At 44.7% G+C, this 20,983-nt stretch overlaps 1 protein-coding gene across 2 annotated transcripts in view; it reads left to right on the top strand.

Moving 5' to 3' along the window:
• zgc:66433 (uncharacterized protein LOC321250 homolog) overlaps positions 1-20,983 on the top strand; it is a 76,111-nt gene that overhangs the window by 45,818 nt on the left and 9,310 nt on the right. For both annotated transcript variants that reach the window (XM_039813451.1, XM_039813452.1), the window contains exons 5-10: positions 12,073-12,213; positions 12,317-12,376; positions 15,243-15,383; positions 15,639-15,741; positions 17,232-17,508; positions 19,803-20,361. In XM_039813451.1, the coding sequence (XP_039669385.1) occupies positions 12,073-12,213; positions 12,317-12,376; positions 15,243-15,383; positions 15,639-15,741; positions 17,232-17,508; positions 19,803-20,361 (1,281 nt within the window). The remainder of the gene's footprint in view (positions 1-12,072; positions 12,214-12,316; positions 12,377-15,242; positions 15,384-15,638; positions 15,742-17,231; positions 17,509-19,802; positions 20,362-20,983) is intronic.

Here is a 20,983-nt window from a genome sequence, read left to right as displayed (position 1 = left end):
AAAATCAATCTCATTTACAAATCCCTATCCCTGTATCCGACCTTCCAGGATCTACTCCAGCACCTACCTTGGACCTCTCCTCTCTCCATCCCTCCAGACCTCCCCGACCCCTCCTCCACACCACCTCCTCCTCTCCCAGTTTAACTCACTCCTCCTGAAATCTCCAAACTCATCAGCTCTTCCAAACCCACTACCTGCTCCCTTGACCCTCCCCTACTCCACCTCTGAAGTCCTGCCTCCCGGTCCTATGCCCCCTACCTCACTAACCTCTTCAACTCCTCACTGTCCCTTGGAACTGTCCCTTCTGCTTTCAAAACTGCCGCTGTCACCCCAATCCTTAAAAACCTGGTCTGGATCCCTTCCTCTCAACAACTACCGCCCAATATCCAACCTCCCCTTTCTGTCTAAAACCCTGGAACGCATAGTCGCCTCCACAACTACAAACCCATCTTCTTGCCAATAACCTATTCGAACCTCTCCAATCTGGTTTCCCCTCACAGCACACAAACCGCTCTCCTCAAAGTCCTCAACGACCTCCTCACCTTTGCTGACACGGTTCCCTCAACATCCTTATCCTCCTCGACCTGAGTGCAGCCTTCGATACTGTGAGCCATAACATCCTGCTCACCAGACTCAAAGACCTCGGTATCGACGCGGACGCACTCAGCTGGCTCCACTCCTACCTTTACAGATCCCATTTCATCTCTCTCCACAACCACACCTCTGCCACAGCCACAGTCACTCAAGGTGTTCCCCAGGCGTCCGCACTTGGCCCCCTCCTCTTCATCATCTACATCCTCCCTCTTGGTCAGATACCCCGCCACTTCAACCTGGACTTCCACTGCTATGCTGACGCCACCCAGATCTACCTCAGCACCAAATCCCCCCACAATCCTCCCTCTCCCACATCAACTCCTGTCTGTCAGCTATTAAAACCTGGATGCAACACAACTTCCTCAAACTCAACAGCGACAAAACAGAATTCCTTCTGATCGGCTCCAAATCACACACTCAGCAAAACCAATAACCCCACTCTCACCATCGCGGCACCATTGTCTCCCCATCTCCCCAGGCCCGCAACCTTGGCGTTATCTTTGATTCCACCCTCTCCCTTGAGCCTCACATCCGTCAAGTCATTAAAACCTCCTTCTTTCACCTCCGCAACATTGCCAAAATCAGACCCTCTCTCACACCCCCTGCTGCTGAAAGACTCATTCACGCCTTCATCTCCTCCCGACTGGACTACTGCAACTCACTTCTCCTCGGCATCAGCTCTACCAACATCAACCGACTCCAACTGGTCCAGAACTCAGCCGCCCGCCTCATTACCTGCTCCAAATCCTGGCACCACATCACTCCAGTCCTAAAACAACTCCACTGGCTTCCCATTTCCCACCGGATCACCTACAAAATCCTGGTCCTCACCTATAAAGCCCTCCACCATCTGGCCCCCTCATACCTCACTGACCTCCTCTTCCCTTACCAACCCTCACGGTCCCTCAGATCCACCTCAGCCGGTCTCCTCTCCATCCAAAAGTCCAACCTGCGCTGTTTTGGGGACAGAGCCTTCTCCAGAGCAGCTCCCAGGCTCTGGAACTCCCTCCCCCAAGAGATCCGCACCTCTGAGTCCCTCACCATCTTCCAGTCCCGCCTCAAGACCCATCTCTTCACCTCAGCCTACCCATAGTCCACCTGCCCCCCTCCCTTTTTCATCTGTATCTTGTTTTGTTCTACTTGTTTTGTTTGCTCGTTTTGTTTTGTTATGTTTTTATAATCTACCCTGCCCTGTAAAGCGACTTTGAGTCCATGAAAACAGCTATATAAATTCAATTTTTATTATTATTATTATTATACACTGTGGCCGAGGCTGCCGTACAAGGGGCCACCTGCTCGTCAGATAAACATTCACACACATTTACACTCCGATGGCGCAGCATCGGGGGCAACTTGGGGTTCAGTGTCTTGCCCAAGGACACTTCGTTATGGAACTGCAGGGCCAGGGATCGAACCACCAACCTTCAGATTGGCAGGCGACCTCTCTACCACTTAGCTTCTTGGCTTTTCCCCTTTATTGTTTTATATATATTTTTGTGCACGTTATAGGTTTACAAAGTGAAAAAGGCCAAAGTCCACCCCAAAGGGACTTACCATCTTCCAGAGAAAACACTGTTCACCAACTGCTCCAAACAGCTCTATTGTAGTCCAGCCTTTACTTCAGAGACAAACGTGGTCACTTTGTAACACACGTTATAATGCTCGCCTAGCTGCTAGCGTGGCCCGCCCTCATACTCTGCAACTGACTGGCTAGCAGTACTTACTGAGCATGTGCGACTCCCAACAAAGATGGAACAGAAGTGAGATGTCTCACTCTGTAGCTAAAACAGAGAGCTCAACACACAGGGTGAAAAGAGGAGCTGCAGCAATGTGCAGTACAACAAAAATATGGTGTTTTCTAAAAATTAAACAACATAAACCTATTCTGGTACAACCTCTAAATACAATTATGAACCTGAAAATTTGCATAATATGAGCGCTTTAATCCTCACATTGAGCTGCCTGTTTGATGAGCAGAATGAGGCAGTTCCAGAGCCAAATATAAACCCACTATGTAGGGATCAATATTTTACAAGGTGTTTTGTTATTAGACCATAATGCACAGTGCAACACTGTAAATGCATATGACATGGTGGTCACTGACTTAACCGTTGTTTTGTCTTCCCATCTTTTCAATAAAAATTTTTCAATAAAAACTTTTTCAACGTTTCTTTTTTCGTTTTTCGACACTCGTTTTCCGACTTTTTTGTCACTTTTCCTGATGTTTTGTCCACTTTTTTGTCACTTTTTTTCCAAGTTTTTTTGTCACTTTTTCCGATGTTTTTGTCGATGACAAATATAGAAACTTTTTGAAAATGGGTCAAATTTGACCCGAAGACAACAGGAGGGTTAAGATAATAGAGAGCCGAAGTCACACCCTTCTACTTCGGGTCCATGGGACCTTAATTCGAAAAAAATATGAACGAGAGTCAATGGAGAGATAACAATTATTTTTTGATCCCTTTTGAATTGAGTCATGGATTACAAATATGATGTTCGTCAATTTAAAACATTATTTTTCAACCGAAGAAAGTCTCAGTTTATTGTTAAACTGTTGAAGATTGAAGACTGTGAAAATACATAATTAGAAAGACTACCCACTTCATGGATGACGTCTCGCTGAAGCTACGATGTCTCTGTGTATGGTACCGGGGATGTAACGTTACTCTAATGAGCGGAGGATCTCGCTTGTTCTTTTGCGTATCTGCTGAAAACACTTGACTGGGTAAAACCCAGCAGTTAAGATAACGTTACATGTGTTGTGGAACAGAGCTAAGCTAGCTAGCTAGCGAGCAAACCAAGCATCAAGCTAGGTGAGGTAGATTGTGTGAGACGGGAGATGTAGTTCACTGAGCGGTCTTACACTAAACTAAGTGGTCATACGACAAACCTATGGCTAACTGAGACTTTCTTCGGTTGAAAAATTATCTTTTAAATTGACGAACATCATATTTGTAATCCATGGCTCAATTCAAACGGGATCAAAAAATTATTTGCTTCTCCCCGTTCACTACCGTTCACACATAGCTAGGTCCCATGAGGCCCCTGGAAGGGGCGTGACTTCGGCTCTCTATGTTGGTGTCAGTTTGCAGATATCCCAAACAAGGCCATACAATGGAGGTCATTACTGTATTCCAAATCTATGCTACCTAATGCTACCAAACATCTGTATTATATTCAAATATAACATTCAATATATTTATTCAACTGTTACATTCTGTTGTCTGTAATTTATCTCCCTGCAAAATGCTATTTCAGAGCCCTGTCCACAGTGCCAGGATATCATTCTGATGGAAAAAAAATAACATTATGGTGTCCTCAATGGTAGCTGGTAGTAGAATCAGACATGCTAATGACTTTGCTGACCCGTCCTGTAACAGTTGTGATATAAATATTCACTAAACAAAATAATTTGACATAAATTGAACAGCACACAGTAAAAAAGAAAGAAAGATGAGAAATAAGGAAAAGAGTAAACGCCACCTTTTCACTATTTTTTCAAAATGCTAACGTTGTTGTTTGCTAGTTTTTGGAGGTCACAACTATGCTTTTTTTATCTCAAATTAAGTCTCATTCATGTGAAGTTATAACACAAAAGCATTACAAAGATAATATATGTCTAGACAACAACATTTTGTACTGTTTTATAATCATTTAGTAATAAACTGAAATGTATGTGCTACCAAGTTAAGCTTCCTAACACAAGTGCTAATGGTGAGATAAGCTATTCCTATGTCCTTTGTTTAGTTGGAGCTCCTCTCTGTTTCTCAGTGTGTTAGAGTTACTGTAACAATATTTGAATATCAACACTGAAAACTGCAGCGGTCGTGTCTTGATGTCAAGGTCTTGGTGTGTGCCTGTGTCCAGCACGGCTAAAGAAAAGCTGTATCTTCCAGTGTTTGTTTTGCACCTTAGTCCTTGAGAGCCTTTTGCAGGGCAACACAGGTAACGGGCAGATAACAAGTCTGTTAGTTTGAGTTTCTGTGATACCTGCCCAACACACACACACACACCCACACACACAAACACACACACACACACACACACACACACACACACACACACACACTCACAGTCAGTCTCTGTTAATCATACTCTACACTAGTAGTTGGCTCTTCTCCATCTCTACAGTAGAAAACACACATAGACCTGGAAAACACCTTCACTTCCTGCTGTAATATCTACAAGTGCGGCATTGTTTCCAGGTTTTTGATTCTGATTCATGTGTTTTAAACAAGCAGTGACCTCCGGTGCTAAAACAAATATAGCCAATGCGGAAGTAGTCTATATTGACAACGTTTCATTTACGGGTTTCATGTGGGCTGCCGTCACAGGACGTGAGTACCAGTGGTGAAATGTAACTAAGTACATTTACTCAAGTGCTGTACTTAAGTACAAATGTTGAGGTACTTGTACTTTACTTGAGTCCTTCCTTTTCATGCCACTTTCTACTTTTTTTTTTTTTTTTTTTTTTTTTTTTTTTTTCCATCTCCAACCGACGTGAGAGGACGCTGGCGCTGGTTATTCGCCGCTTCTCCGTCTGCTATTCATCTGCTATTCGTCTGCTATTCTCTTGTGTTTGTGTTCGCTGTACCCCCTACCTCTGGACAGCCTCTGTACCTCTGGACAGTCTCTCTGCTGGTTCCCGAAGCCGCCTGGGGCTCCCTGCCCGGACTCTTGCCTTCGTCGGTTAGCCGCTAGCTAGCTGCCCCGTTCACCAAACGCGTGGCGGCAAATCCTAGCTGCTTCGCCGGCTAACCCGGTTGCTGACCTCCTCCTCATAGGCAGCCTCCACCAGATGCGAGCGCGCGACCAAGACTAGACATTCCTCTCTTCGGTCATGCTGTGGATCATTTTGGCAATCACCTCATTCATCCATCTCCACCTCCACCTCTGTGCTCCTAGCCCACGGCTAACCACTATCACGGAGCTCTCCGTCCCTCCGCTCGGCATCATGATCAAATATTCAACTCTGCAACTGGTCCAATTCGTCAACTACTCCATTCCATCCTGCATCCCAGTCATCAAACAGCTCGGACTTCTACGTCGACGCCGTTACATCCACAGAAGCTCGCCGCCAAGTTTGTTTTCTTCCACCACGGACAATCCATTCCATCCATCTGGTCACCTGCACGCTCTGTTGCACCTGTCCCACGTCATCTGAATGCTTCACCCACTGGTTCACAAAGGGCTGAACGCATCATCAGGCTACACAGAAAACCCCGGACCGGACTACAGTGCTTTCCCCACTTCACATACACTCAATCATACTCTCCAATCATTTGCTAATCGGCTCACTGTCCCCCTCAACTGCAATACCCCACACACCCCAACGACCACACGCACTGCTAACCGGGACAACCTCAGATCTCTCCAGCCTGCCCCCATCCCACCACCCTCTCACCATGCCAACTTTGCCCTCTTCAACACCCGATCGCTCAACAATAAAGCCCCTGCCCTCCATGAACTAATCCTCGACAACACTCTTGACTTCCTCTTCTTACCGAACCTGGCAACAACCCAACGACTTCTTCTCCCTCAACCAAGCATCCCCCTGGCTACAACTACATCTGGCAAACCCGCCCCTCCCACCGTGGAGGTGGCCTCGCCGTCATTTTCAATCAGAACTTCCGGATCACAGAACTCACCCTCCCCTTCAGTATCATCGTTTGAATATCTCGCCCTTCAAAACTCTTTCCTCCATGACAGTCATCCTCATTTACCGGCCACCCTAAACCAAATCCCTCCTTCCTCTCATATTTTACTGAACTCCTCACACTAGCCTCATCTCTCTCTCAACGTCTGCTGCTACTTCGGGGTGACTTAAACATCCACATGGACTCCCCCACATGCAAGCTCTCATCAGAATTCAAAATTTTACTGGATAACTTCTCTCTCACCCAACATGTCACATTCCCCACCCATGAAAAGGTCACATCCTCGACCTGGTCTGCTCCACCAACCAACCAGTGCTCGACCTCCATCCATGCCTCTTTCCCCTCTCTGATCACAAACTGATACGGTTCACCATCCCTTCTCCAACCCCGCCCCCGCCTCCTCAGAGAAATCACCTTCCGCAACCTCAAATCTATCAATCCCCACCATCTCTCTGACCTGCTCTCCACCACTCTCCACCTGGACTCCAACCCTCACCTCACCCGATGACCTCACAGACCACCTCAACTCCACCTTGTCTACCTCCCTCAACACCCTGGCCCCCTCAAAACAAAACTCGTCACTTTTAACACCTCTTCACCCTGGTACACACCTGCACTCCGGAAAATGAAACAAACTGGCCGCCAACTTGAACGTCTGACAAAGAAATCATCCCTCACAGTCCATCATGAAGCCTATAAATCCCATCTCATCGGCCTAAAAGATGGCCCCTCATTGCTGCCAAATCTGCCTACCTCTCCACCATCCTCACCGACCCCTGCCAAAACCCCAGAACCCTCTTCTCCACAATTGAACAACCTCCCTCATGCCTCGGACCAACAGCCTCCTTACCTCTACTCCCGGATCTCTGCAACTCATTCCTCCACTTTTTCACTGACAAAATCAATCTCATTTACAAATCCCTATCCCCTGTATCTGACCTTCCAGGATCTACTCCAGCACCTACCTTGGACCCTCCTCTCTCCATCCCTCCAGACCTCCCGACCCCTCTCCTCCACACTTCCTCCCTTCCCAGTTTAACCCAGTCACTCCTCCTGAAATCTCCAAACTCATCAGCTCTTCCAAACCCACTACCTGCTCCCTTGACCCTCCCCTACTCCACTTCTGAAGTCCTGCCTCCCGGTCCTATGCCCCTACCCCTCACTAACCTCTTCAACTCCTCACTGTCCCTTGAAACTGTCCCTCTGCTTTCAAAACTGCCGCTGTCACCCCAATCCTTAAAAACCTGGTCTGGATCCCTCCTCTCTCAACAACTACCGCCCAATATCCAACCTCCCCTTTCTGTCTAAAACCCTGGAACGGATAGTCGCCTCACAACTACAAACCCATCTTCTTGCCAATAACCTATTCGAACCTCCCCAATCTGGTTTTCGCCCCTTACACAGCACAGAAACCGCTCTCCTCAAAGTCCTCAACGACCTCCTCACCTTTGCTGACACCGGTTCCCTCAACATCCCTCATCCTCCTCCTCCCACCTGAGTGCAGCCTTCGATACTGTGAGCCATAACATCCTGCTCACCAGACTCAAAGACCTCCGGTATCGACGGTACTGCACTCAGCTGGCTCCACCTCCTACCTTTCCAACAGATCCCATTTCATCTCTCCCACAACCACACCTCTGCCACAGCCACAGTCACTAAAGGTGTTCCCCAAGGCTCCGTACTTGCCCCCTCCTCATCATCATCTACATCCTCCCTCTTGGTCAGATACTCCGCCACTTCAACCTGGACTTCCACTGCTATGCTGACGACACCCAGATCTACCTCAGCACCAAATCCCCCCACAATCCCTCCCCTCTCCCACATCAACTCCTGTCTGTCAGCTATTAAAACCTGGATGCAACACAACTTCCTCAAACTCAACAGCGACAAAACAGAATTCCTTCTGATCGGCTCCAAATCCACACTCAGCCAAACCAATAACCCCACTCTCACCATCGACGGCACCATTGTCTCCCCCATCTCCCCAGGCCCGCAACCTTGGCGTTATCTTTGATTCCACCCTCTCCCTTGAGCCTCACATCCGTCAAGTCATTAAAACCTCCTTCTTTCACCTCCGCAACATTGCCAAAATCAGACCCTCTCTCACACCCCCTGCTGCTGAAAGACTCATTCACGCCTTCATCTCCTCCCGACTGGACTACTGCAACTCACTTCTCCTCCGGCATCAGCTCTACCAACACAACCGACTCCAACTGGTCCAGAACTCAGCCGCCCGCCTCATTACCTGCTCCAAATCCTGGCACCACATCACTCCAGTCCTAAAAACACTCCACTGGCTTCCCATTCCCCACCGGATCACCTACAAAATCCTGGTCCTCACCTATAAAGCCCCTCCACCATCTGGCCCCCTCATACCTCACTGACCCTCCTCTCCCTTACCAACCCTCACGGTCCCTCAGATCCACCTCAGCCGGTCTCCTCTCCATCCAAAAGTCCAACCCGGCTTGTTTTGGGGACAGAGCCTTCTCCAGAGCAGCTCCCAGGCTCTGGAACTCCCTCCCCCAAGAGATCCCACCTCTGAGTCCCTCACCATCTTCCAGTCCGCCTGCCAAGACCCATCTCTTCACCTCAGCCTACCCATAGTCCACACCCCCCCTCCCTTTTTCATCTGTATCTTGTTTTGTTCTACTTGTTTTGTTTTGTTTCGTTTTGTTTTGTTATGTTTTTATAATCTACCCTGCCCTGTAAAGCGACTTTGAGTCCATGAAACGCCATATAAATTCAATTTATTATTATTATTATTACTTCTACTACATTTCAGAGAGAAATATTGTACTTTTTACTCCACTACACTCATCTGACAACTTACTAGTTACTAGTTACTTTACAAATGAAGTACGTAGTTTAAAAATTATGTTTTATTACAAATTAAACCACCTGACAATACGACAGCCTACAAGTCCAGCTGAAATGATTAGCTGATTGAACACTTCGTTTCCGGTTGCTAAAATGTGAGGATTTTTCTGCATTGAATACTTTTACTTTTAGTACTTTAAGTACATTTTCCTGATGATACATAGTTTTACTCAGTGTGGTATTAGTACTTTTACTTAAGTAAAGGATCTGAATACTTCTTCCACCACTGGTGAGTATAGACTGTAGGTTTCATTCATTCGCCCCAGCTCCATCCATCCGCTCCACCTCTATGATCATTTTTGGATTAGCCAACGCCAGGCACTGCCAAGATGGCGACAGCAAGAGCCACCAGGAGCCGTCCACTTTGAGCTTCATTTTGGCTCTTCAGAAACCTATAGGGGATGTGACAGAGACTACGTCCATACTTTATTCAGTCTATTTGGCAACACATTCTAACTCCCATCGCATAAAATATGGATGCTTGGTCAGGTGCCTTTGGCGTTGTTCTTGAAGCTAAAAGTCTTGTTTAGCTTCATATCTAAACGTGCTTTATCTAAACGCGCTGGGTCGGGACTATTGGCGTCACTTTTGACGCAGTTAGGTTAAGGAAAAGGTTGTGGTTGCGTGTTTGCGGTGTTGTAGCGCGCAACAATAAGGGAGAGGGGGGTAAAAAAAAAGAAAAAATGGTAAAAAAAAAAAAAATAGAAACGAAAAAACGGTACAGTTGGGTTTAGAAAAAAAAACAAAGTTGGGGAAGAAGTAACGGACAGCTGGGTTTAGTAAAGAAGAACGGGACAGTTGGGTTTAGGTAAAGAAGAACCGGGACAGTTGGGTTTAGGTAAAGAAGAACGGGACAGTTGGGTTTAGTAAAGAAGAACGGGACAGTTGGTTTTAGAAAAGAAGAACGGGACAGTTGGGTGTTTAGGTAAAGAAGAAAAGGTGGAGAGTTGGGTTTAGATAAAAGAAGAACGGGACAGTGGGTTTAGGTAAAGAAGAACGGTAGTGGGTTTAGGAAAAGAAGAACGGGACAGTTGGGTTTAGATAAAGAAGAACGGGACGGTTGGGTTTAGATAAAGAAGAACGGGACAGTTGGGTTCAGGAAAAGAAGAACGGGACAGTTGGGTTTAGGTAAAGAAGAACGGGACAGTTGGGTTTAGGTAAAGAAGAACGGGACAGTTGGGTTCAGGGAAAAGAAGAACGGGACAGTTGGGTTAGGTAAAGAAGAACGGGACAGTTGGGTTTAGGTAAAGAAGAACGGGACAGTGGGTTCAGGAAAAGAACGAACGTGGATGGGTTTAGATAAAGAAGAACGGGACAGTTGGGTTTAGAGTAAAGAAGAACGGGACAGTTGGGTTTAGGATAAAGAAGAACGGGACAGTTGGGTTTAGGTAAAGAAGAACGGGACAGTTGGGTTTAGGTAAAGAAGAACGGACAGTTGGTTTTAGATAAAGAAGAACGGGACAGTTGGGTTTAGATAAAGAACGGAACGGGGTTGGGTTTAGGAAAAGAAGAACGGGACAGTTGGGTTTAGATAAAGAAGAACGGACGGTTGGGTTTAGATAAAGAAGAACGGGACAGTTGGGTTTAGGAAAAGAAGAACGGGACAGTTGGGTTTTAGATAAAGAAGAACGGGACGGTGGGTTTTAGATAAAGAAGAACGGACAGTTGGGTTTAGATAAAGAAGAACGGGACAGTTGGGTTCAGGAAAAGAAGAACGGGACAGTTGGGTTTAGGTAAAGAAGAACGGGACAGTTGGGTTTAGATAAAGAAGAACGGGACAGTTGGGTTCAGGAAAAGAAGAACGGGACAGTTGGGTTCAGGAAAAGAAGAACGGGACAGTTGGGTTTAGGTAAAGAAGAACGGGAAGTTGGGTTCAGGAAAAGAAGAACGGACGGTTGGGTTTAGATAAAGAAGAACGGACAGTTGGGTTTAGATAAAGAAGAACGGGACAGTTGGGTTTAGGTAAAGAAGAACGGGACAGTTGGGTTTAGGAAAAGAAGAACGGGACAGTTGGGTTTAGATAAAGAAGAACAGGACGGTTGGGTTTAGATAAAGAAGAACGGGACAGTTGGGTTCAGGTAAAGAAGAACGGGACAGTTGGGTTTAGATAAAGAAGAACGGGACGGTTGGGTTTAGATAAAGAAGAACGGGACAGTTGGGTTTAGATAAAGAAGAACGGGACAGTTGGGTTTAGGTAAAGAAGAACGGGACGGTTGGGTTTAGATAAAGAAGAACGGGACGGTTGGGTTTAGATAAAGAAGAACGGGACAGTTGGGTTTAGGTAAAGAAGAACGGGACAGTTGGGTTTAGGTAAAGAAGAACGGGACAGTTGGGTTTAGGTAAAGAAGAACGGGACAGTTGGGTTTAGGTAAAGAAGAACGGACGGTTGGGTTTAGATAAAGAAGAACGGACGGTTGGGTTTAGATTAAGAAGAACGGACAGTTGGGTTTAGATAAAGAAGAACGGGACAGTTGGGTTTAGGTAAAGAAGAACGGGACAGTTGGGTTTAGGTAAAGAAGAACGGGACAGTTGGGTTTAGGTAAAGAAGAACGGGACAGTTGGGTTTAGGTAAAGAAGAAAGGAGCGGTTCGGTTTAGGAAACGTGACACGCGGGACACGATGTGGGACACAATGCGGGACACGATCCCCGGCCTCCTGGGTGAAAGTCCTGTGTTGTTTGACCTATCCACCCCCCCAACCAACCTCCCTATGCAGATTTTCGGGGTTTCATACTCCTTGCTAGCAACTACGTCATCTTCAAGCGCCGTGTAGCTGATGCTCTCCCGGTGCGTTCCACAAACACGCTGAAGGGGCGCTTTTCGCGTCGTTTCTGACAGTCATTGCCCAAACGTCCGTATTTTACGAGTTCGGAGTGAGAATTGGGTTGGTTTTGGACATCGATGACACACACATATAAACACAAATCTGATTTTTTCCTCTGCAGCTCCAGCTGAAGCAGGCCATCAGACTGGGCTCTCCTCCGTCCCTCGTGTGTGTGAAGAAAACGGACGATGCCGGAACCGTGTCTGAGGATGACGGCCTGCCCTGTAGTCCACCTGAATACACCACACTTCACGCGGCCATGGTAACACATATTATTGAGTAACGTCCCACTCTGTGGTCCACCTGAATGCTATTTGCAGACAGCACTGCTAACACACGCTCTCTCTCCTCTCTCTGCATCCCAGAATCAGGCTCAGAGGAACAGCTCCATCAGTCTGGAGGGAACAGAGAGTGATGACGACCAGGTAAACAAACACTTTATTATTGTGATTAACAATTTTTAATTAGATTTTTTAACCATATACAAAACATACAACTCACAACATGAACCAATGCACAAAGCTTCCTAGGAGTCCTCCAGAGAGCTCAGGTACTTTCCCCATTTTCTAGTGTAGACATCCAATCTGGCAAACCGTTTATATGACATTTCTTCAAACGCCGCCACCCTAGCCATCTCACACGCCCACTCCTGGATTGATGGCCCTCCTTGCATTCTTCCATCCTCTTAAAATAATCGGCCTGACTAGTCTGGACCCAGCTTCTCATGCGCTTATCCACCCTAAACAAACACTTCAAAGAGCACTCCTACTCAATAAATGTCGGACATTGTCATTTTCAAACTTGTGTTCTTCGTACTCGACCGACCCTTACTCAAGTGACATCACTTGAGCTAATTTATCAGACTCTGTACAGCTCCCTCTGGAGACACAAAAGGCTAAATCCACTTCTAAACTCCAATATGTGGTACTGTTATAAAACAAATAGCCTCCACGTAACCTAATGAAGGATTTCCCCTGTCACCAGCCAAAACAGCCATTCAAGTCATCTCATGGTACGATAATGTGCGTTATAAAAGGACCTTATATAGAGGAACCTTCAGGCTGTGTGAGTGTGACATTTCTCCACGTGACTGATGGTAAAAAAAAAATCTCATGGTCCAATCTAATCACTGAAAAACATTGCAAATTGAACATCTTCCCTCAGTCTCTTAAATCCCATTCTTTCTTATTCATATCTTTCTCCCTCTTTATCCTCTAATTGTCTGCTGAGCTACACTGTACTGTATGTGTTTGTGGTTTAACTAATGCCCCTTGGTATGCCCCAAATGCTCTCTGACGGCACTGTCAGTTAAAACAATTCACTGCAATTAGTTCTTTTCAGCTGGACACTGCCAATTTGTGATAAGGCAAATGTCCTAAAAAACCCTCAACTATCCATTTAGTCTCGCTGGGCAAAAAGCACAGTCAGCAAAGTTTGACAAATGAGCATTTAATGATAGTGCCGTTTTAGCAATTTCAGAAGGGGTTTTTGGACAGTCATTTTCCTACTGAAAAAACCCTGCAAATGGCCCGCTACAAAGACATGCACACAAAAAAAAACTGAAAATATCCCTTTTTAAAGTGCATTCCACACAGGAATGTGGTCAAGGAGGACTGCAGTGACTTATGAATTGCAGTCAGAGTGGAGCTTGAGCTTGACCACTCACTGAGAACTCCCGACAGACTTCATGGAGATACAGAATGTTTAGATTTTTTTAATTCTGAAAACGAACTTGGATTTCATTGCAGGGCTAACCGCTTTGAGCTAGACAACATGTCCATATCAGTCTAAAATCAGTCTGGGTACTTGGGTCTGGGTCAGTCTGCCTTCATATTTACTGTAAATAGAAAGAGTGCAGGCTTAACCGTTAACTCTGCGTGTTAAAGCTGCACTAATCAATATTTTTTATATGAATTATTTGCAATGTGAAAGTTGTTGCTCATGACGATGAACCCTCAGAGAATTACAATCAGACTCTGTCCTGCTATAGTGCCTTTCAGTTGTTGTTTTTTTAATTTCCGGCCCACAACTTCGCTGTTCTGGTTCACTCACGCAGCTCTTATCAGTGTTGTTTTCAGCCGCAGCCAGCAGCTGTGTTCTGTGAAGAAGCTCTGATAAACACACTGTACACTGTCGTCTGCCATCTATAGCTGGTGAACAAAGTGGAACATTTAGCAGCCAAAGAGCCAGATCATTTGATGATGATTTGAATGGTGTAATTTAAAGTTCAGATACATTTTGTGTGTCCACCTGAGGATTTAACCATCTCCTGCAGCTCTGATTCAGACAGTAAACGCAGGAAGACAAATGCATCTGTCGCACAGTAAATAGCTGTCATGTGCTTTGTGTGTGATGCTCAAAGATGGACCTCAGGGTGTGTGTGTGTGTGTGGGTGTGTGTGTGTGTGTGTTCAGAGTGCATTCCAATGGTTTCTCTGGCAGTCAGCGTGTCTGCTTGTAGTTATAGCATTTAAATTCTGCCTCAACCCGCCTCTCTCTCTCTCTCTCTCTCTCTCTCTCACGCAAACACACACGCAACACATACACAGAGACCTGAAAACTCAATAAACAGAAATCTAGAATTGGATCACATGCCTCTAACTGTCACACAATAACTAAAGTGTAGTTATGACATATCATATGACCTCTGGTGGGATCAAGCCACGCAAATAGTTTTGGTTTTGTTTGCTGATGTTCGGAGATTTTCATCTCTGAACCGCTGCCACTAACCCGAAACAACAGAGCCAAGAGTGGTGCTCAAAGCATCAAAAATGATATTTAAAAAAGCAGTCGCAGACCTCACCGTGGAATCTTGTTTAGTAGAAAATAGAAGTGAATTGTGTCACCTGAAAACTGCCACTGTACTCCTGTAGTTAGCCCAAGTGTGTGTTGACACGTCAAACTGTAAATAATTAGTACTCTGTTAGGGTTTTTTTCTTAAGGGTAATGGATGGGAAAAGGCAAAAACCTCTTTAAGATTTTTATGTCAATCTGTCAGAGGACAGAGAGGGATACTTCTCCAGTGAGGACAGAGAAAGTGTTGGTCCTGTAGATAAGGACAGCTAATATTTATACAGCTGGACTCCCTCCCTCTCTCTCTCTCTCTCTCTCTTTGCTGGTGTTGCTCTATTCACTTTGGTTGGTTTTTTTATCTGCTTCCTTCATTTTTTAAGGGAAAACCCACCTTTTATCACGATCAACTTTACTTGTTTTACATGTGTTCTCAAATGCCTCAGGAGAATTCCCCCTGTTAATAAGTTATTCGTGAAACTCTGTCCCCTTGTCTTTCCAGTTGTCTGGAGCGGTGAGCCCCCTGGTGGTCCCAGGGGACTTCAGTCTGCCGGCCAGTCCCTTCGGCTGTCTGGATAACTCTGCTGCCAAACACAAGCTGGGCCTGAGACACAAAGCCTGCAACAGGAGGAAACCTGTCTGTGTAAGACATTCAGACGCATACAAACACACTAACATGAGCACATGTACTTTTATTGCCTTTGACAGATTAAGATAGGGAAGTGGGAGATGACATGCAGCAACGTGCCATGGGTTGGAATTGAAATGACGATAGGGTCAGCCATAGAACCGGTGTTCTGCTCAGTGGCACTTAACCGGACTATCTAACTGTCACCATGACCGTCACAGTGGTCATTGAGAATGATGATGTAATCGCTAATGTCTCCTGTCCATGCAGAGGCTGGAGATGAAGGCAGAGGGAGACTCTGTGGTGGAGGAGACGCTGAACACCTCCATAACAGAAGCTTCGGAGGAGCGAGAGCAACAGAAGACATCAGAAGGTATGTTCACTTTTTTTTTCAGCTTGACTTAACTTTTTTTTGCCTTTAAATCAAGGACTCTGCCTGTATGGAAGTCTCTCACTGCCCAATATTAATATGAAATAATTTAGTCAAATAGAAATTCCAAATTCCATTTCAGTTTGCAAATGAAATGCAAAATGCATAATTACTCCCAAATTTATAATTAAAATAAAAGCTCCATTGGCAAATGATTTTCAGTGTACTGAAATTTAAAAATAAAAATAAAATGGCTTTTAAAACTTTTATATTGGTTTGGGAGAAATTTAAGAGATAAAAAAAAGGTGCCTGGGAGAGTCCGGCCATTTCATTAGAAATTAGCTCAAAACAGAACATGATTAAAATTGAACTGCAAACGTTTAGTTTTCAAATGTAATCATAATTTGTCCACCAATTTGTCCAACAAAGAATTCACATTCAATTTCATTATCAATATGATAGTAAAATGTTAAGTGAGTGCACTCAAAATTATTATTATTTTGAACTTTTTTTTAATTAAAAACTTTACTTGAAATTGTTCTCGTAACAGTCACACAGTAAACTAGACAAGACAGCAACAAAAAAAGCAAAAAATAAATAAATAAAGGAAAAACAAAAACCACACACACACACACACACATAGGTAGGGCTGGGTATCATTCAAAACCGATCGATATCGCTACCACTACTGCTACCAATACCAATACCGTGACTTGGATACTGGTTCCTAAATTATACTTTTTTTTATACCAATTTTATAAAATCCATTATAATAAAAGAAATGTCAACATTACGACACAAATCTTATTTATGTTTCAGCTCCTAGTACGTTACTGTGTGTAACATAGAGTTTTTCCTGCGTGTCTCTACGACGTGTAACGTTAGACAGCCAATCACCAAAATTATTAGATCTTTGTAGAAGCATGCTGCGTGCTGATTGGCTCACTGACGCTGATGAGATTTACTCCTTAGGTATTGAAATTGGGTATTGATGACGAGGCATTTTTAGATCCTCAATACTATGGAGGCGATTCGGTCGGTGACTGAAAAGTATTGAATTCGGTACACAGCCCTACGCATAGGTGGAGTGCTGCCAGAGTATCAGAGTGCTTGATCAAAGATCAAGATCAAAGCATGCTCAGATTAAGGATGTAGCATAGCAGCAAACACACAAATCAGACATTTAGGTCTCATCAAGCAATATCAAAAAAAAAATTTTTTGTGAATTCCTTTTGTTAAAACGAATCTGTTCCATCTTAGCAAATTATGTCTTTTTTTTTAAAATATGATTATGAAAATGTTACTTTTTTTTCTTATTAATTTAATTAAATTTTGCCATACATTATGCACACACACAAATGAGATAGTGAATCTTTGATTTGGTTAAATGATTTCATGATAAACATCTGGCAGCCATAGACTTCCGTACCCTTTGCTGGCACTGCACCATATCAGGTTGCCCTCTGAGACCTTTGCTTCTGTCTGTGGTCCAGCTGTAAGTGTTGATGAGCTGAAACCAAAGGTGGATACGGAGGAAGAAGAAGAAGAAGAAGAAGAAGACGAGGAGAAGGAGGAGCAGCCACAGCATTCCAGACACTCCCTGGTGAGAGATGAGGAGGAGAGGGAGGAGGGAGAGGACGAGTCTGAAGCAGAACAGGATGTTTCTCCCGGGCCGGACTCTTCCTCTCCTGCGGAGCTGTCTCACCCAGACGCCCAGCCCCTGGCCTCCTCCAAGCCCAGCTCCAGAGCCTCCTCTCTGGACAGTCCCGGGTGATTAGACATAATTTCCTCCTTGTTTTCTCCTCCTCTCAGTCTGACTTTTTTTCTATTGATCTGAACCCTTGATAAGAAACATTTCAAATATTAGGTCATTTCTATCTGCCAAAAACTTGGAAGCAGTCATACATGCATTCATTTCATCCCGGTTAGATTGCTGTGGACACTTTTCTCACATCTCTCACGACAAAACCTCAATAAACTTCAGCTCATTCAAAATGCCCCAGCCAGACTCATATCCAGGTCCAACAGGAGAGAACACATAACACCAATTTTAAAATCACTCCCATTGGCTCCCAGTCCATTTTTAGAGGGGATTTAAATATTAGAATGATCACTTGTAAGGCTTGTATGGGGGATAGCTCCAAAACACATAGCTGAACTTCTTTCCCCAATGCGAGCATAAACAAAACCATAGACAGTTAAATAACCGGACAATGGGACGCCATAGATTTCCACGGAGACCAGTGAAGGATATTAGAAGCACTTTTCTGCTGATGGCTGAGCGTTACTGAGCAGCCTCCAACTGAGCTTGCCGACGTAGATGTGACGTGAGCAACGTGTCTGAAAGTGTGAAGTCTTCTGGTAGCTGTGCCAAAAGAAATCTCAATCATTCCCAATCTTACAGAGACGGAGAGCGTAGGTATATGTAAGGAGATAACACAGGCTGATTATTGCAAACTAAAATGCTAGTTAACATTAGTAATTTAACTTAAACAGCTAATGTAAGTCGAAACTGCCTGCAAGCTTGTCCTGTACTGTACGGTAATCCCTCTACTATGCGACAGTAAGTCGCTTGGTTATGGCTATGACACAATCGTTAGCCTATTTTTACAAAAACGTCTGCTACGGAGCCATAACGTGAGGTACAAAGTAATGGAGCCTTTTATACATTGTCGTGTTTCTTTAGAAATAAACAACGGACAAATAAAGTCTTTAAATGCTTCAGATGTGAAGTTATTCGCTGTCAAAGTGACATCAAAATGAATGGCAGTCAATGGAATGCTAGCAGAAGGTGATGGCTTGTTAGCAACAAAATAGCTCAATAGGAGGTACGCTTTGTGGTGGCTGGCTTACCCCCTTGAACGAAACCTGAGATCCTATGCTAGGACAGCGCTGTGGAGGAGGGTCTGGCTAGTCCACACAGCATTCCGGGATGGGAGAAAAACGTGATCTGGTTTATTGACAATTCTTTAAACCAATCACAATCGTCATGGGCGACGCTAAACTCCGCACGGAGACCTGCTGCCACTACAAAATACGTAGCCTCGGGAAGGAACTTGTTTTGGTGGAACATGTGTACGTTCAAAAGTAGTTTTAGTCGTGCAACAGAAAACTCTGATTGGACAGATAGTCTAGCTAGCTGTCTGGATTTACCCTGCAGAGATCTGAGGAGCAGTTAACAATAATCCTCAGAAATCCACCAGAGATTAAAATGCCAACATAAAGAAAGAGGAAGGTAACAGACAACCGGCCGAAAAGAGGGACAACCGGCGGAATCTCCGTCAGCAATGGAGCAATCCCGGAAGTGGAAGGCCGTGGATATAGACTAATGTTCGAGCGATCCAGAGCGTGACTGAAGAGAGAGAGCATAGTTAAAACAAAGAAGTGAATCAGAGAAATAACACGTTTTCGCCGTTTCATCACTAGAAATGTAACTGTGGCAAGCTCACTATCACTAATAACTAATCCATATTTAGACGCAACAAATTATATATCCAGCAACAAATAAAGCCTGAAAGTCGGAAGTTAGGATAGAGTCGTTGTGCCCTGAAGATGATACAGCATCTTGTCTCGTCTCATTTGTGTAAACTGGCAGATTTCAGAACGGTGCAGACTGGCGCGTTGCAAGTTGCTGCAAGTTGCTGCAAGTTGCTGCAAGTTGCTGCAAGTTTACACTCGTCTGGTCCAGAATCTTTGGTCTGAAGTGGACTTTACGGTGCTGTGAAGTTTCGACTGTGAGACTTCAGGCTCTTTCCATCGAAGCATTGAATATTTGACTATTCGTGGGTCACCCCTAGGTCACTCCCTGGTCAAACCTGAAAACTAAAGGTGATCGGGCCGTCTCTGCTCGGAGCCCCCCAGTTGTAGAATGACCTGCCGGAGATCGGGGAAGCCAAAACATTGTCTTCTTTTAAGTCTTTTTTAAAAACTCACTACTTTAGACTTGCTTTTTATTGATTTTATTGTTGTTTATTGTTGTTTTTTAAATGAATGTTAAGCACTTTGTAACTTAAAAGGCGCTTTTTAAATTAAGGTCTAATTATTATTATTATATCTGCTTCTAGAGCCACACCGGAGCCCCCTGCTGGTCTCAGAGAGTATCTGCTGGACCCGCCCAGCGTTGCCGATGAAGCAGAGGAGAAGGGGTATGAAAGTGACTCGGCACTGAGCGGAGAAAATGACGAAGTCCAGGAAAGCAGAGAGGAGGAGAGCTCCTTCTTACAGGAAGTGCTGAGCTCCCTGAAGACTCCTCTGGCGTCCTGTCTGGAGACGGAGGGTGTTGTCCTGGAGACGGAGGAGGAGGAGGGGAAGGAACAGGAAAGAGAAGATGTGGAGATAGAGGAAGGAGAGGAGGTAAATGAAGAGGCAGAGGTGGACGAGCCTGTTGGTTATCAGGCTGGCTCCGACCACACCACACCGGAAGTGGTTAGCATTTTGAGCGCTCCTTCCTGTCAAGATGTTGAAGAAGAGGAGAAAGTTGAAGAGAAGGAGGAAGAAGAAGAAGAAGAAGAAGAAGAAGAAGAAGAAGAAGAAGAAGAAGAAGAAGAAAAAGAAGAAGGACCTGAGGAAGAAGAAGCAGCAGAGGAGGAGGAACTAGTGGTGGAACACGTTAGTCAACATGGTGTATGTATCATTGATTTATTTTTGAATTTTGTAATTGAAGTAGCTTTAACCTAGTGATGGCCTAATGAAGCTTCGGGAAACCATTTTCTTTATTTTTAATTTTTTAATTCTTTTTCATCATGATTAGGTATCAGGAAGTACATCAAATAAGGGTGAAACAACAACAATGGAAAAAATAAAACAATTTCAGAATTTCATCAAAATCAATTTCATCAGAATTTCTCTACTTTTACACACTATGCTTCCCTCAATACTTATTATTGATTATACCGACTCCCCCCTACCAACCCACCTCGCTTCCACCAACCCACCCTATCATCCGCTCACCTCTCCCACCCCCATTTACCCACCCACCCCACACATTGCTGGTCCTCATCCGTTACATCCGTAAACACAAATCCAACATATTATTAGCAAATATAAATCCCTACTGCTTACTGGCCTATAGGTACGGTAGTCACTAAGGCCATCCACAGAAACAGTTCATACTAAGGATTCTCTGGGCCACATGTACTTATGTTTAACATTAAAACATGATTTATAAAACCATGCCAACAATTATTAGCCAATTTCAAAACTTAGTATGCAAAAAAAGCGTATATGTATAGAACACCCACACGTT

Source organism: Perca fluviatilis, chromosome 10, assembly GCF_010015445.1.
Source record: "Perca fluviatilis chromosome 10, GENO_Pfluv_1.0, whole genome shotgun sequence".
Classification (NCBI taxonomy): domain Eukaryota; kingdom Metazoa; phylum Chordata; class Actinopteri; order Perciformes; family Percidae; genus Perca; species Perca fluviatilis.
The sequence above is the reverse complement of the archived record's forward strand: the minus strand, read 5'-3'. Positions and strand labels throughout refer to the sequence as shown.